General features: G+C 35.5%; 1 protein-coding gene across 1 annotated transcript; it reads left to right on the top strand.

Annotated features, from left to right (window-relative positions):
• The first annotated feature begins 235 nt into the window (after nt 1-235).
• LOC104112374 (uncharacterized) lies at nt 236-5098 on the top strand. The gene is made up of 4 exons (XM_009622266.4): nt 236-1166; nt 1733-1870; nt 4195-4434; nt 4821-5098. The coding sequence occupies exons 1-4, from the start codon at nt 300-302 to the stop codon at nt 4932-4934; spliced, it is 1359 nt and encodes a 452-aa protein (XP_009620561.1). The 5' UTR covers nt 236-299; the 3' UTR covers nt 4935-5098.
• The last annotated feature ends 9621 nt before the right edge of the window (nt 5099-14719 follow it).

Below are 14719 nucleotides of genomic sequence, written 5' to 3'. Positions count from 1 at the left end.
ATTAAACAGGCAGGTTGCAAGCAGCTCATGCAGACAGCTTTCAAGCAGCTAAAGAAAAGCCTTGCAGTTACTTCCTGAAAAGCCTCGCAGCTGCTTTCTTTCTTCTATAAATAAAAAAGTTTTCAGTTCATTATATACATAAGTTTGAAATTTGAATAATATATCAGTTTTCTCTCTATACTTGTCTTTACTTTATAGTTTTTATTTTATAACATTAGGACTTTTGTTAACATACATATTCGATTTTTGATACAACATTACTCTCCATTAGTTTGAAGCCAAAAGCAGTGGCGGCGGAGATGAGTTTTTGCGGCGGTAGGCGAGACAAGCACAACTCTTATCATTACTCTCTGTGTCTGTCGGTCTTGTTGTTGGTCACAGCGACGGCCGCGGAAGAAGCGTCGACAATCATATCAAGATTCCAACAGTACCTTCAGATCAATACAGCCCAACCTCAGCCCAACTACTATGAAGCCGCCGAGTTTATAACCTCACAGGCGAAGTCGCTAAACCTCGAATCCCAGACCCTGGAGCTGGTGAAGGGCAAGCCTTTGATTCTCCTGAAATGGGCAGGCAAGGACCCCAGCCTCCCTTCCGTCCTACTCAACTCACATACCGACGTTGTCCCTTCCGAGCATCACAAGTGGGCCCACCCACCTTTCTCCGCCCACTTAGATCCCGCTAGCGGCAACATCTACGCCCGGGGTTCTCAGGACATGAAGTGCGTGGGCTTGCAGTACCTGGAGGCCATTCGCAAGCTCAAGGCTTCTGGCTTCCAACCAACGCGCACTGTCTACCTCTCCTTCGTCCCCGACGAGGAAATCGGCGGAGACGATGGTGCCGGAAAGTTTGTCGATTCCGATGTCTTCGTGAAGATGAATGTTGGGATTGTACTTGACGAGGGCTTGCCTTCTCCCACCGAAAACTATCGTGCATTCTATGGGGAGAGGTCCCCCTGGTGGCTGGTCGTTAAAGCTGTAGGTGCTCCTGGACACGGGGCTAAGCTCTATGATAATACTGCCACGGAGAATCTACTTAAAAGCATCGAAACTATAAGGAGATTCAGGGCTGCGCAGTTCGATTTAGTTAAGGCGGGATTGAAAGCTGAAGGCGAGGTCATTTCTGTTAATATGGTCTTCTTGAAAGCTGGCACCCCTTCTCCCTCTGTAAGTCAGGCTATTCTGACCTTTTTTTATGTTAAAAGAAAACTTGAATTTTGCGCTTCCCTTCGTGATATTTTGTAGCAATGAGAACTTTGTGGCTCATCTAGTCCTCCCTGTAGTATTCCTTGTCTGACGAATTCTTGGAGTCTTTGATTGAGCTTAATCATTCGTTGCCATCAAGTGCTCTAGTAGTAACCTTATGCACTATTTTATGGTTTTTACAAATTCTGTAAAGTATAATTTTTTCTGAGAGAAGAGCTTAGATGCTTTTCATAAAGTAACAAAAGAGCTTAAATGTTACTGTAGTTTAGTGAATGGAGATAAATTTGACTATTGGAGTATATGAATTGGAACATTTCATTACGCAGTTCATCTTAATATGCTTTTTTCTGCTGTTCCTGAGGTTCAATCTAACAAACATTTGGAGAGCGATTGATAGAAGATTTAGGGTGTTTTCCGCATATATTCCTCTTTATTCGGCGGAACAACCCTTTCTTGTCAAACAGTAGCGCCCTTATTCATGCAGTTGAGATAAGTTTAAGACATGGACTTCTTTATTTCTGTGGCAGGGTTTTGTCATGAACCTGCAGCCATCTGAAGCCCAAGCAGGATTTGACATCAGAGTACCGCCAACTGCAGATCAAGCATCCTTGGAGAAGAGAATAGCTGAGGAATGGGCACCTGCTTCACGAAACATGACTTTTGAGGTATTAGGAATAATAGTCCTCACTTCTCCTTTTAGAGCTGCAATAGACCAATATGTAATGATGTGACTGCCTCCTGTTTGCTATACCTCAGTCCTTTTCCAAAGAGAAAGAGGCCTAGAACAATTTGCATTTTACTGTTTTCCTTATGTTGGGTGTGGTGCAGTGGTGGATACACCAAAGAAAAGCGTTCCATGCCTTTCTTTTCTCCCAATCTGGCATGAAGTGTTACCATAGCGAGCCTAGTAACCAGCAGTCTATCTGAAGCTTTGATTAAGTCTGTCTTTCAAGCTGCTGCACTGCAGTTAGTTTATGGAAGTAGAAAAGTCTAATCTAGGACTGCGAGAGTTTCCACATTTCCAGCTTGTTCTCATCCTTTCACTTTCCTATGTCCTTTATAGCCTGTTTGGCCATGCTTCTCCAATCCTAAAAGCACTATTATCCAAAGTTGAAGTGTTTGGCAAAGCTTTTGGAAGAAAAAAAAAGTGCTTTTGAGAAGAAGCAGAAGCAGAAGCAGTTTTGGAGAAGCAAAAAAAGTAGCTTCCCTCCAAAAACACTTTTTTGAAAAGTACTTTTGAGAAAAATTACACTTAGAAGCAGTTTTTAAAAGCTTGGCCAAAGTCCAAACACTAAGTGCTTTTCTAATTAATTAGCCAAACACAAACTGCTTCTCACCAAAAGTACTTTTGAGAAAAACACTTTTAAGAAAAAGCACTTCTCAAAATAAGCTGATTTTTGCAGCGAAACATGCTATTAATCAGCCATGTTTTCCCTCATATAAGGGAATATTCTGAAGTGAATAATATAGGATATGGTAGGCCCTACTGTTTTCAGCAAACTTTAGTTGCTTCCATGTTCCGGAGAAGTTCTTGTAATAGAGACATAAGTAATGAATATTTGACTTTTATATCTTAGTATTTACTTCTCGACCCGAGCTAGTTTGGGATTGAGATAGTGTTATTGTTGTTGTTGTTGTTGTTGTTGTTGTTGTTGTCTTCTTTGCTTCTCCAAGACTAAACCTGAATAATCCGTTCTGGGATCTGTCACTAGTTTTTAGCTTTATGTTTCTTCAATCTGCCTTCGCTACTTTACTGATGACAACTTTAGAAAAGCTTCTTGCAAAACTTCACATTTCTACTTCAAGGCGTGCTAGGCTTGAACTGTAAGATGTGAAATGCTAGTTACATGTGGGTGTCCCATTTTAAAGGATGTCCTTGTAAGCATAGGCAGCCAGAGTTTTTGGAAGAGCATGAAAGTACTTTGAATACATCTGGATGCGCAAAATATGATGGATGTGCTGAGGAAATTCATAAATGAAACCACTTTCCTTGCCTGCATACTATTTGAGATTTCATGTCCTTTCACTGCCCTATCTCTTCAACCCAGGAGGGTGTTGAGGAGGCAAAATTATGCGCCTCTTTATGCAAAGGTTTTAATCATTTTGTGAAGGAACTATCAATCCTTTTAGAATAAAAAAACATCGTAAATGGAAATTCTTTTAAATATTAACTCGTCTTGAAGTCGAAGGTTGGGTGCTTCCTTTATTGTAGCTCCTGGAAGTTAAGATATTATGTTGTCATGTTCCTCGTATTAGTTGACTAAAAAAGGACAGCCCGGCGTACTAAGCTCCCGCTATGCGCGGGGTTCGGGGAAGGGATAGTAAAAAGGATACATCATCTAATTTGTTTTCTTGTTTGCTTTTAGAGAGGTGAATAAAGATATTTGGACTATGTTTAACAAGATCTTTTGAAATAAGAAACTTCACAACTTCAACTTTTTTAAAGACAAATTAATGAGCTCAATGTTTCTAGAGAAGAAGGTCAAATAGACCCTCCAAAAAGAATGAGAGAAATAAAGCGGGATGGGTGGAAATAGTTATCTCATATCTGAGACTGAGTGTCTGAGAAGTTCAATATTCTGCTGGGACCTACAATAGCCTGAGCTTGTAGGGGAGTCTGTGAGTAACATGGCTTTGCTTTTGTTGATTTGTCGTCTTGGGCTTAAATGCGTGTTCATATTTGAGAGAACTCTTGTCTGAAACTCTTCACCTAGCTAACGTGAAAGGACCATACCATCATTCTTAAATGGATGGCAAATTCCTGACCCCATAAAAAATACATGTCCTCACCTTCTGAATTCTGTAGGTGGTTATTGTCGTTTTGGGCTTAAATGCGTGTTCATATTTGAGAGAACTCTTGTCTGAATACTACTTGATAGAATTCCTTGCTGGTTATTGTTTGACTTCGTATCAGCTGTCTATTTGAACAATATTTAGAAATGCTGTATGTTAATTTAAGAGACTGGACGATACCCTTGTTCTCCGACAGTTCAAGCAGAAGGTGTCTGTGAATGACAAGTTTGGAAGGCCAGCCATTACAGCTGTTGACAGTTCCAATGTTTGGTGGGCACTGTTAGAAGAATCTATCGTCAAAGCTAATGCCGGAGTTGGAAAACCAGAAATATTTCCTGCATCGACAGATGCACGCTATTTTCGGGAGCGAGGCCTGCCAGCAATAGGATTTTCTCCAATGGCAAACACTCCGATTCTTCTTCACGACCACAACGAGGTGAGCATTATTTACACTATTGCATACTTGGTGAGACATGGTAGTGTTGTCTGTGCTTAAACACATACAGTTTTTCAAACCTATTAAACATACTCTTAAGATGGGAAAGCCAAAAGAAATTGAGAACTGCACAATAAGGAAGAAGAAAACAATGCGATGGCTATGGTTACTCTTTACCAGTCATCAACATTTTACACGACCCAAAAACTGATGTAAATTATGACCATAGCAGCTGAGGATTCACCAGTTTTCAATATTATACCTCCTGTGATATAGTAAATTTGACTGGACTTGAAAATTGTGTTCCCCTGTTAAAATAGTTTTGTTTTATCTGGTGGAGATCCCGACTTTGGCCTATAGTTAATATACATTCTCTATTGCTGCAGTTCTTGAACAAGGATGAGTATTTGAAAGGTATTGATGTTTATGAGTCAATAATCAAAACTTATGCATCTTATATTGAGCATCCAAGAGATGAGGCTTCGAGGGAAGAATTGTGAGCAAGTTCCATTGAAGAAACCTTGAGCTTCTTTTGTCTTGGAAGACAGGGGCGGTCTTTCTACTGTATGAATAAATAACATAGATATTTCACTATCATTGACCAAGATGATCAATGTGTAAAAACTCTTTAATGTGTTGCATATATTTGCCCTTATTTACTTTACATATGGAGTTTCTCTGGCTATTGCATGTAGGAAATAGAATAATAGCAGCGATGATGAGAAGAGCAGATTGGGTCGGTGGACCTTCTTTCTTTTCTTCTTTTTCCAGTTCCCCTTGAGAAAACAAGATAAAGTCATTGCTAGCTGGTTAACGAAATGTAAAAGCTAAGCCTGGCTTGTGAACCGAGTCCAATCTATGCATTTTGGTTTAGTTTGATCACTTTGCTGCTTGTTAGACTTAGATGGCTCTGTAATCTCTGAAGTTTCTTTTTACCTGAAATGCTTGAATATGAACTTGAAAAAAGAAAATTGACAACGCGATCTGGCGGTTTTCTTAAATAAAAGCCAAAAGTAATTTTATTGCAGTTTATTTTCTATCAGAATTGTAGCTTTAGATTCTCACACTTAGCATCCTTACCAAAGAAGAAAAGTGAAGAGTCCACCTTTTTAACTACGTATTTTCCCTACAAGTTTTATCCATATTGAGATTTCAAACCTAACAGTGTAGTCTCTCCGTTCATTTTTATGTGCTCGGTATTTTTTAATTTTAGTTGTCTATTTTTGTAAATCAAGAGAAAGACAATCTTTTTTTTCTTATTTTATCCTTATCATTAACTACTTATTTCTCGAATTATTTTTCAAGACTTTTTGAAATGCTATCATTATAGGGGTTATGGAGTATAATGTATTTATTAAGGGGCATAAAAAGTGTGTGTATATATATATATATATATACTATTATAAAAGTGGGAAGCCCTAAACTAGAAAGTCAAATTACTAAAATATTCTTTTTAAAATATTAATTACTTGTAAAAAATATTAAAAAACTAATTTATTTTGAAGTGTCTATTCTAAAAGGTTGTGTCTTTTTATTTATGTAACTGAATTGTCATTTTTCTAATGTATTCAAACGTTGACTTTAGCAAAAGAAAAATAAAACATGTGATCAACAGGGAAGAAGAAAGAGAAGCTTGAGTACTTATACTAAGGAAAAAGTTTGGAAATTGGAGCTTGTAGGATTCATCGGTAGAAGTACTACTTTGTCCTAGCAATTAGAATAATGAGATCTATTGAGATTTTTTGGAGGTATGTGAAAAATATAGTCTTTTTAATATTTACACAATATATGATGCTTCTTTATTATCACTAATAAATGATAGATGGTAGTACATTCTCTGCAAAAATTTTACCAATTGTTAATAGAAAAAAAATGTTATCTTTTTATCATACCCCTTTTTAAATAATTTTATGGAGCATATAAAATATCACAATTTTTTACAAGGATCCAAATATTTAGAAGGATTTTAGAGTAAAATTCAAAAATAGAAGATATATATACAATAAAATTAATGATTATGTATTTCGATTGCTACTATTATAATTTATCATTCTGATGTGTTTGATTAAAATAGTTTAAATTATGAATATTCACATAAAGGACTAAGTACAGTCAAACATCATCAAGTATTGAACAAACACAAAGTATAAAAGTTTCTGCTAGCTTATAAACAATTATATGAAAATTAAAAAGGCTTGAATTGAATTAAGTTACCAAATATGTATAGCATTATATTTATTTTAAAGGATTTAATGACTTTAGGTTTAATTATCATTGTGTTACGCTGAGTTTTCATTATCAACATTTTAGTTACATTATGATGTATTGGATTATATAAACATAATTTCTAAACATATTGAATTGACTCTTCATCTTGTAGGAAGTTGTTGTTAATTCTTGAATTTAAATAGGAAAATATTTCAAAAAATTTAAAAAACCCTTTTAGTATTATATATTTATATTTAATTATAATAACAATAATAATTTCATAAAAACTGAAAAAGATTACTTAATAATAATAATAATAATATTTTTTTAAACGGAAAAAAAGGAAACCATTTGAAGTGACTTTACTAAAGGGTGTATTTCTTCTTTTAGAACTAACCCATTTGAATTTTTGAGTAGCGGTTGGTTCTAAATCTACAACCTGTATTATATTTTAGCTATTCTCCAAAACCAAATATTCTACCTCAGAGATTAAAGCGACTATAAATTCTCACCTTTTGTCATTCTTTTTTGTTCCTTATAATTCCTTCATTCCTTCCTTCCTATTTTGTTAAGTTTTTGTGGTCAAAGAATCAAAAGAGTTCTGGTCATGACAGTGCCACTACATTGGTAAAAAGAACATACACTAAGAGCATTGTATATAAAAATATATTAGGTAAGATATGACTATATTTAATATTTACATCTTATATGATAAATTAATATAATTAAAAAATATTTAACTAACTTAACTAAAATCGTTTTTGTTGAAGATCCAGACGATATTTAAACAATTTAAATTCAAGTATTACATCAATATAATAGAAATAAAATTGCAACTTAAATAAATTTTACATTTATTATAATTTTCTGATAATTAACTCAATGTACACATATAATTAATTAACTTTTGTCAATATTTTATTAATATTATATTTATTATCTTGACATTTCACGTGCAAAGCACGTGAGAAGAAACTAGTTTTTATAAAAGTAGGAAGCTCAAAAGTTAAAAGTTGAATTACAAAATTACCCTTGATAGTTACATATCCTACTTAAAAATAAATAAAAAGAAAACGATACTATAACATTTTTAAGAAGGTGTCTTTTCTTAAAGAGTTGTGTCCTTTCATTTGTGAAAGAATCTGATATGGTTAAGGAAAGCTAATCTCCATATCCGAAAAATAAAAGACCCAAAATCCCATCCCTCAAATCAGATTAATATATGTTGTCGCTGCTATTTAATATGGAGTATTTAGTGAATCAGTGTCTTCTTCACTGCTTTAATTTTGATTGTTGTTGAGCATTTATGTTGGTAATTTTTTCGAAATGTTATAAGACGTGAACAAAAGATTATGGGTTATTTTATTTTGCTAACACTTGAGGAAAAAAATCTCCATACCCCGATCAAGTACATGAAAAAGGACTTGGATGCTAATGTGCTAGATACATTTTTCATTCTTTAAACTTATTCATTTTTCTCATTTGTATTATTTTCAAGTGAATATTTAATTAATTGAGAAATTACTATATCCAATGTGACATGATGGAGTAATAATTTAATTGATTGTTGGTGTTAGATTAATTTAATAACGATTGCTCTCTGAACTCTTACATTTACAATCAATGTTGACTTTTCTTATATATGTGTAGTTATTCACTGACGGTATTTTAAATGCAAAAATAATTAATTTGAGATGTGATGTAAGACATTGCATTTATAAATCGTAAAATTTGATTTGCTCGGAATATCTAACACTTGCTGCTCTTAGAGTGCCATGTTCATGATAATTATGATTTATTTTGTTTATTACTCCATACTATATATATATAAAATGCATTAGCTTTTTATATGAGTAATTTTTTAATCATCTTCACTTATTTTATTGTACATCATTTTTATTTAAAATTGCTCTGTAGTTGATATAAGTAAGAGTCGGATTAACTTCGAGAAAACTTATATTTATATGATTATTATGCTTTCATTGCTATAAACAAAATTAGATTAACCTAATAATACCAATGACTTCCGCCTCTTTACATAACACAAAACAATGAGTTAACAACACTTCTGGTTGATTACAACTTAAGAAGTCCACAGGGCTTCCTCTTCAATAGCTCCATCTCTCTATGTTTACGCTTAGCTCTGATGATATTTGTACTGAATATATATATATATATATATATATATATATATATATATATATATATATATATATTCTAGTCTCTCTTCACGTGCGTTGCATGTGTATTTTATATTATTTTTTTAAAAAGACTAAAAATAGTTAATGCATACATATTCAAAAAAATATTTTATTAAATTATAAATTACAAATCTAAATGTAGCACAAACTTGTTGAAATTGTCAAAAGTCCCACATCGGTGGATGATAATTTTGAATGGGAATTTCACCCTATAAAAGGAGGCCTAATGTTTAGGATTTAAACACACCTCTCATTTGCCTTTTATCTTCTTAAAGCATTTGTATCTTCTTTCTTTAGTATTATTTCACTTGTAATTTTGGAGTGGAATAAAATATTGATTGTGTCCGAGGAAGTAGGCAAAATTGGTCGAACCTCGTAAATTCTGGTGTTCTTTTATTGTTGTCTTATTGTCTTGTTTATTATTTAGTGGTTGTCATAATTTTTGGTATAGTAGTTGTGACTCATTCACACTATATACATTTGGCTTCCGCAACAATTGGTATCAGAGCCAAGGTACTGTCTAAGTATGCTCTGTGGTTGCAGCATAGTCTGATCTTCCACATCAGAAAAGATCTATCTTGGTAACTGAGTCAAGGTTCTGTCTGAGTATGCTCTGTGGTTGCAGCTTAGTCTGATCTTCCACACCAGAAAGGAAATAATCTTGATTTGTGTCGTCAGCTACTAAATAATATTTGTGTCAAAATGGGAGACAGTAAACAAGAAGAATCTACATCAAGTGTCAATAATACGTCATCGTTGGCATCTTCGCTTATGACAAGAATTGTGTCAAATGCGAAATTTGCGGTAGAAATTTTTGACGGGTCAGGACATTTTGGGATGTGGCAAGGCGAGGTTCTAGATGTTCTTTTTCAACAAGGGCTAGATCTTGCCATTGAAGAAAAGAAGCCAGATGTTATTGGAGAAGAAGATTGGAAAATTATCAATCGTGTTGCTTGCGGTACCATTCGATCCTTCCTTGCTAGAGAGCAGAAATATCCATACACAAAGGAAACCTCTGCAAGTAAATTATAGAAAGCACTGGAGGATAAATTTTTGAAGAAAAACAGTCAAAATAAATTATACATGAAGAAGAGACTGTTTCGCTTCACCTATGTTCCTAGTACCACAATGAATGAACATATCACCAGTTTCAATAAGTTGGTCACAGATTTGTAAAATATGGATACAACTTTTGATGATGGTGACTTGGCCTTGATGTTGTTGGGGTCACTTCCTAATGAGTACGAGCACCTTGAAACTACTCTACTCCATGGAAATGATGAAATTTCTCTCAGAGAAGTTTGTTCGGCTTTGTACAGCTATGAACAAAGAAAGGGAGAAAAACAGAAGGGCGGAGAAGGAGAAGCACTAATTGTGAGGGGTCGTCCTCAAAATCAAACAAGGACTAAGAAGGGAAGATCCAAGTCGAGATCTAGACCCAGCAAAGATGAATGTGCCTTTTGTCGAGAAAAGGGGCACTGGAAGAAAGACTGTCCGAAGTTGAAGAATAAGGCCAGACATAACAATGGAAAAGCCATTATGGATTCAAATGTAGCTGATTGTGATGATTCAGACTTCTCATTAGTTACAACAGAGTTATCAACATCATCAGACATATGGTTGATGGACTCAGCTTGTAGCTATCATATGTGTCCCAACAAGGACTGGTTCGTGAATTTTCAAGAAGGAGAATATGGAGTCATCCACACAGCGGATAACAACCCTCTTACCTCATATGGCATTGGTTCAATAAGATTAAGGAGCCATGATTGAATGATCAGAATATTAACAGATGTTCGATATATACCGGGTTTGAAGAAGAACCTCATCTCTGTGGGAGCCCTAGAATCAAAAGGGTTCAAAATCATTACAGAAAATGGAGTGATGGGAATATGCTCCGGTGCACTAGTGGTAATGAAGGCCAATCGGAAGAACAATAACATGTACTTCTATCGTGGTAGCATAGTTATTGGGACAACAACAGTGACATCCAGTGATGACAAAGAGGCAGAAGCAACCAGGCTATGTCACATGCGCTTGGGACATGCTGGAGGGAAATCCTTGAAAGCTCTATCTAATCAAGGATTGTTAAAAGGCATAAAGACTTGCAACTTGGAGTTTTGCGAGCATTGTGTCAAAGGAAAATAAACAAGGGTTAAATTTGGTACAGCGATCCATAATACTAAAGGCATTTTGGATTATGTACACTCTGATGTTTGGGGTGCTTCCAAAACACCTTCATTGGGTGGGAAGCACTATTTTGTAACCTTTGTTGATGATTTTTCCCGAAGAGTGTGGGTGTATACAATGAAGAGGAAAGATGAAGTGTTGGGAATTTTTCTCAAATGGAAAACGATGGTGGAGAATCAAACAGGCAGGAGGATCAAGTGTATTCGCACAGACAATGGAGGTGAATACAAAAATGATCATTTCAATAAGGTCTGTGAAAATGATGGCATCGTCCGACACTTCACTGTCAGACATACACCACAACAGAATGGAGTGGCAGAACATATGAACCGGACTTTACTGGAGAAGGTACGGTGTATGTTGTCCAATGCTGGCTTGGGCAAAGAATTTTGGGCTGAGGCAATTACATATGCATGCCACCTCATTAATCGCCTACCATCTGCTGCCATTGATGGCAAGACACCATTTGAAAAATGGTATGGAAAACCTGCTGTAGATTATGACTCTTTGCACGTGTTTGGCTCAATTGCATACTATCATGTGAAAGAGTCAAAATTGGATCCGAGAGCAAAGAAGGCTATATTTATGGGGATTACTTCTGGAGTCAAAGGATACCGCTTATGGTGTCCAGAGACAAGGAATATTATATTCAGCAGAGATGTTACCTTTGATGAATCTGCCATAACAGATAAGGTGACAGTTAAAGATGTCAAATAAACTGGTGGTGCATCAAAGTAGTTGGAGTTTGAGGGAAAATTTATTTTTCCTACACAAGAAGCAGAGGAGGAAACTCATGAAGATTACCCTCTGGAAGAAGAGCCAGTAGAGAGGGAGATTCCAACTCAGGAACCTCGACAACAACTTGAATCAATAGCAACCAGCAGGCCAAAAAGGACAATAACGAAACCTGTTCATCTCATAGAGACGGTTGCTTGTGCAACCTCAATTGTAGCTGATGGTGTTCCTACCACTTATAAAGACGCAATCCAAAGTTCAGAAGAAGATAAGTGGAGGATTGCCATGAATGAAGAAATGCAGTCCCTTCATCAGAATCATACATGGAAATTGGCCAATCTCCCGAAGGGAAAGAAAGCAATTGGGTGCAAATGGGTATTTGCAAAGAAAGAAGGATTTCCTAACCAAAAAGATGTTCGCTACAAAGCAAAATTGGTGGCCAAAGGATATGCTCAGAAGGAGGGAATTGATTACAATGAAGTATTTTCTCCAGTTGTAAAACATTCCTCCATTAGAATTATGTTGGCTTTGGTAGCACAGTTGGATTTGGAACTAGTTCAGATGGATGTAAAAACTGCGTTTTTACATGAAAACTTGGAGGAGGAAATCTACATGACTCAGCCAGAAGGATTCAAAGTTGCTGGAAAAGAAAATATGGTATGCAAACTTGAAAAATCGTTGTACGGATTGAAACAATCTTCTAGACAATGGTACAAGCGATTTGACAAGTTTATGTTGCGGCAAGGGTACAAGAGAAGCAAATACGATCATTGTGTGTATTTGCGCAAACTTAATGATGGTTCCTTTGTATATCTTCTCCTATATGTTGATGATATGTTGATAACTTCCAAGAATTCGGAAGAAATTGATAAGTTGAAGATTCAACTGAAGGAGGAGTTCGAGATGAAGGATCTGGGAGAGGCAAAGAAAATTCTTGGCATGGAGATAATAAGAGATAGATATTCAAAGAAACTCTGTTTATCTCAGAAAGAATATTTGAAGAGAGTACTACAGCGTTTTGGCATAGATAAGAAGACTAAGCCAATTAGTACGCCACTTGCTCCCCATTTTAAGCTAAGTACTACTATGTCGCCAAAGGATGAAACTAAACAGGAGTATATGTCAAGGGTACCATACGCAAATGCTGTTGGTAGCTTGATGTATGCAATGGTTTGTACGAGACCTGACATTTCACAAGCCGTTGGAGTTATTAGCAGATATATGCATAATCCAGGCAAGGAGCATTGGCAAGCTGTGAAATGGATTCTACGGTATATTCATAGTACTGTAGATGTTGGGTTATTTTTTGAGCAGGAAGGCAATTAGTCTGTAGTTGGATATTGTGACTCAGATTTTGCGGGTGATCTGGACAAACGAAGATCAACTACTGGTTATGTGTTTACTTTTGCAAAGACACCAGTTAGTTGGAAGTCTACTTTGCAGTAAACAGTTGCTTTGTCTACAACAGAGGCAGAGTACATGGCTATTACAGAGGCTGTGAAGGAGGCAATTTGGCTTCAGGGGTTGCTAAAGGAGCTTGGTATTGAACAAAAAAATATTATAATTTTTTGTGATAGTCAAAGTGCTATTCAATTAGCGAAGAACCAAGTTTATCATGCAAGGACGAAGCACATTGATGTTCGGTATCATTTCGTACGAGAAATCATAGAAGAAGGTGGAGTCACGGTGAAGAAAATTCATACTACGGAGAACCCTGCTGATATGCTGACAAAAGTGGTGACTGCGGTCAAGTTTCAATATTGTTTGGATTTGATCAACATTGTTGAACACTAAAGATTGAAGATGAAGACACAACCAAAATTTGTTATTGAGAGAAAATTGAAGATGTGAAATTTTGCCAAGGTGGAGATTTGTTGAAATTGTCAAAAGTCCCACATCGGTGGATGACAATTTTGAATGGGAATTTCACCCTATAAAAGGAGGCCTAATGTTTAGGATTTAAACACACCTCTCATTTGCCTTTTATCTTCTTAAGACATTTGTATCTTCTTTCTTTAGTATTATTTCACTTGTAATTTTGGAGTGGAATAAAATATTGATTGTGTCCGAGAAAGTAGGCAAAATTGGCCGAACCTCATAAATTCTGATGTTCTTTTATTGTTGTCTTATTGTCTTGTTTATTATTTACTGGTTGTCATAATTTTTGGTATAGTAGTTGTAACTCATTCACACTATATACATTTGACTTCCGCAACAAAACTAGCATTCTCGTGTAACATTAAGATCTTTTATGAATAAAGCCAAAAGACATACTCTTTGATCAACTTTATCTCTGTTCTTCTAGTAATCATGGTTTCAATTATACTTCGGTATATCTCCTTTTTCGAATTCGACTGCTCCAAAATAATTTGGTCTCAACACAAAGTGACCAGAAATGAGGATTAGGCTTCTCTCCTGGTTCTTCAAGCAGTTTGCCTCACCGCTCTATCCACGAAAGATAACTCATACTCGACATATGAGCCGAATTAATTGGAAAAAGAAGAATCAGAAAACTAATACATAAATATTTCATTCTAGCGTTTCTTAGCCATACTGCTACTCCAGTTTTTACTTCATCAACATCACTTGTTACAATTAGTATAACAACCTTCCTAAAATTCATCTGTATTTGAAAATGCAGAACACAAAGTTGCAAATATCTATAAGATACTAAACAAGGAAAATACTTTGAGCCATGTTAAAAGAATCATAAGAAAGAAATTGTAATATTTCTCTATGTCATGATATCCAAATATGAAGTTTTTGTATAACATGATTTTTAGTATGGGATTAAACAAACTGCAGTTTTACAAAGAATCTTCTACAAGCATTGAATGAACCAAAGATGCCTTTCAAAAATTATAGTAATAATTTCTAATATGAGGATAAAGCCTGCGTGATTTCTAGTATGGAGTAATAAACAAAATAAATCATAATTATCATGAACATGG

Source organism: Nicotiana tomentosiformis, chromosome 1, assembly GCF_000390325.3.
Source record: "Nicotiana tomentosiformis chromosome 1, ASM39032v3, whole genome shotgun sequence".
Lineage (NCBI taxonomy): Eukaryota > Viridiplantae > Streptophyta > Magnoliopsida > Solanales > Solanaceae > Nicotiana > Nicotiana tomentosiformis.
This window is presented reverse-complemented; position numbering and strand designations above follow the sequence as displayed.

Bases quoted from the DNA above. Each gene is read 5' to 3' on its own strand.
- LOC104112374 (XM_009622266.4), top strand. From the start codon at position 300: ATGAGTTTTTGCGGCGGTAGGCGAGACAAGCACAACTCTTATCATTAC. The intron at 1,167-1,732 runs GTAAGTCAGGCT...TTTCTGTGGCAG, and splicing joins CTGGCACCCCTTCTCCCTCT to GGTTTTGTCATGAACCTGCA. The intron at 1,871-4,194 runs GTATTAGGAATA...GTTCTCCGACAG, and splicing joins CACGAAACATGACTTTTGAG to TTCAAGCAGAAGGTGTCTGT.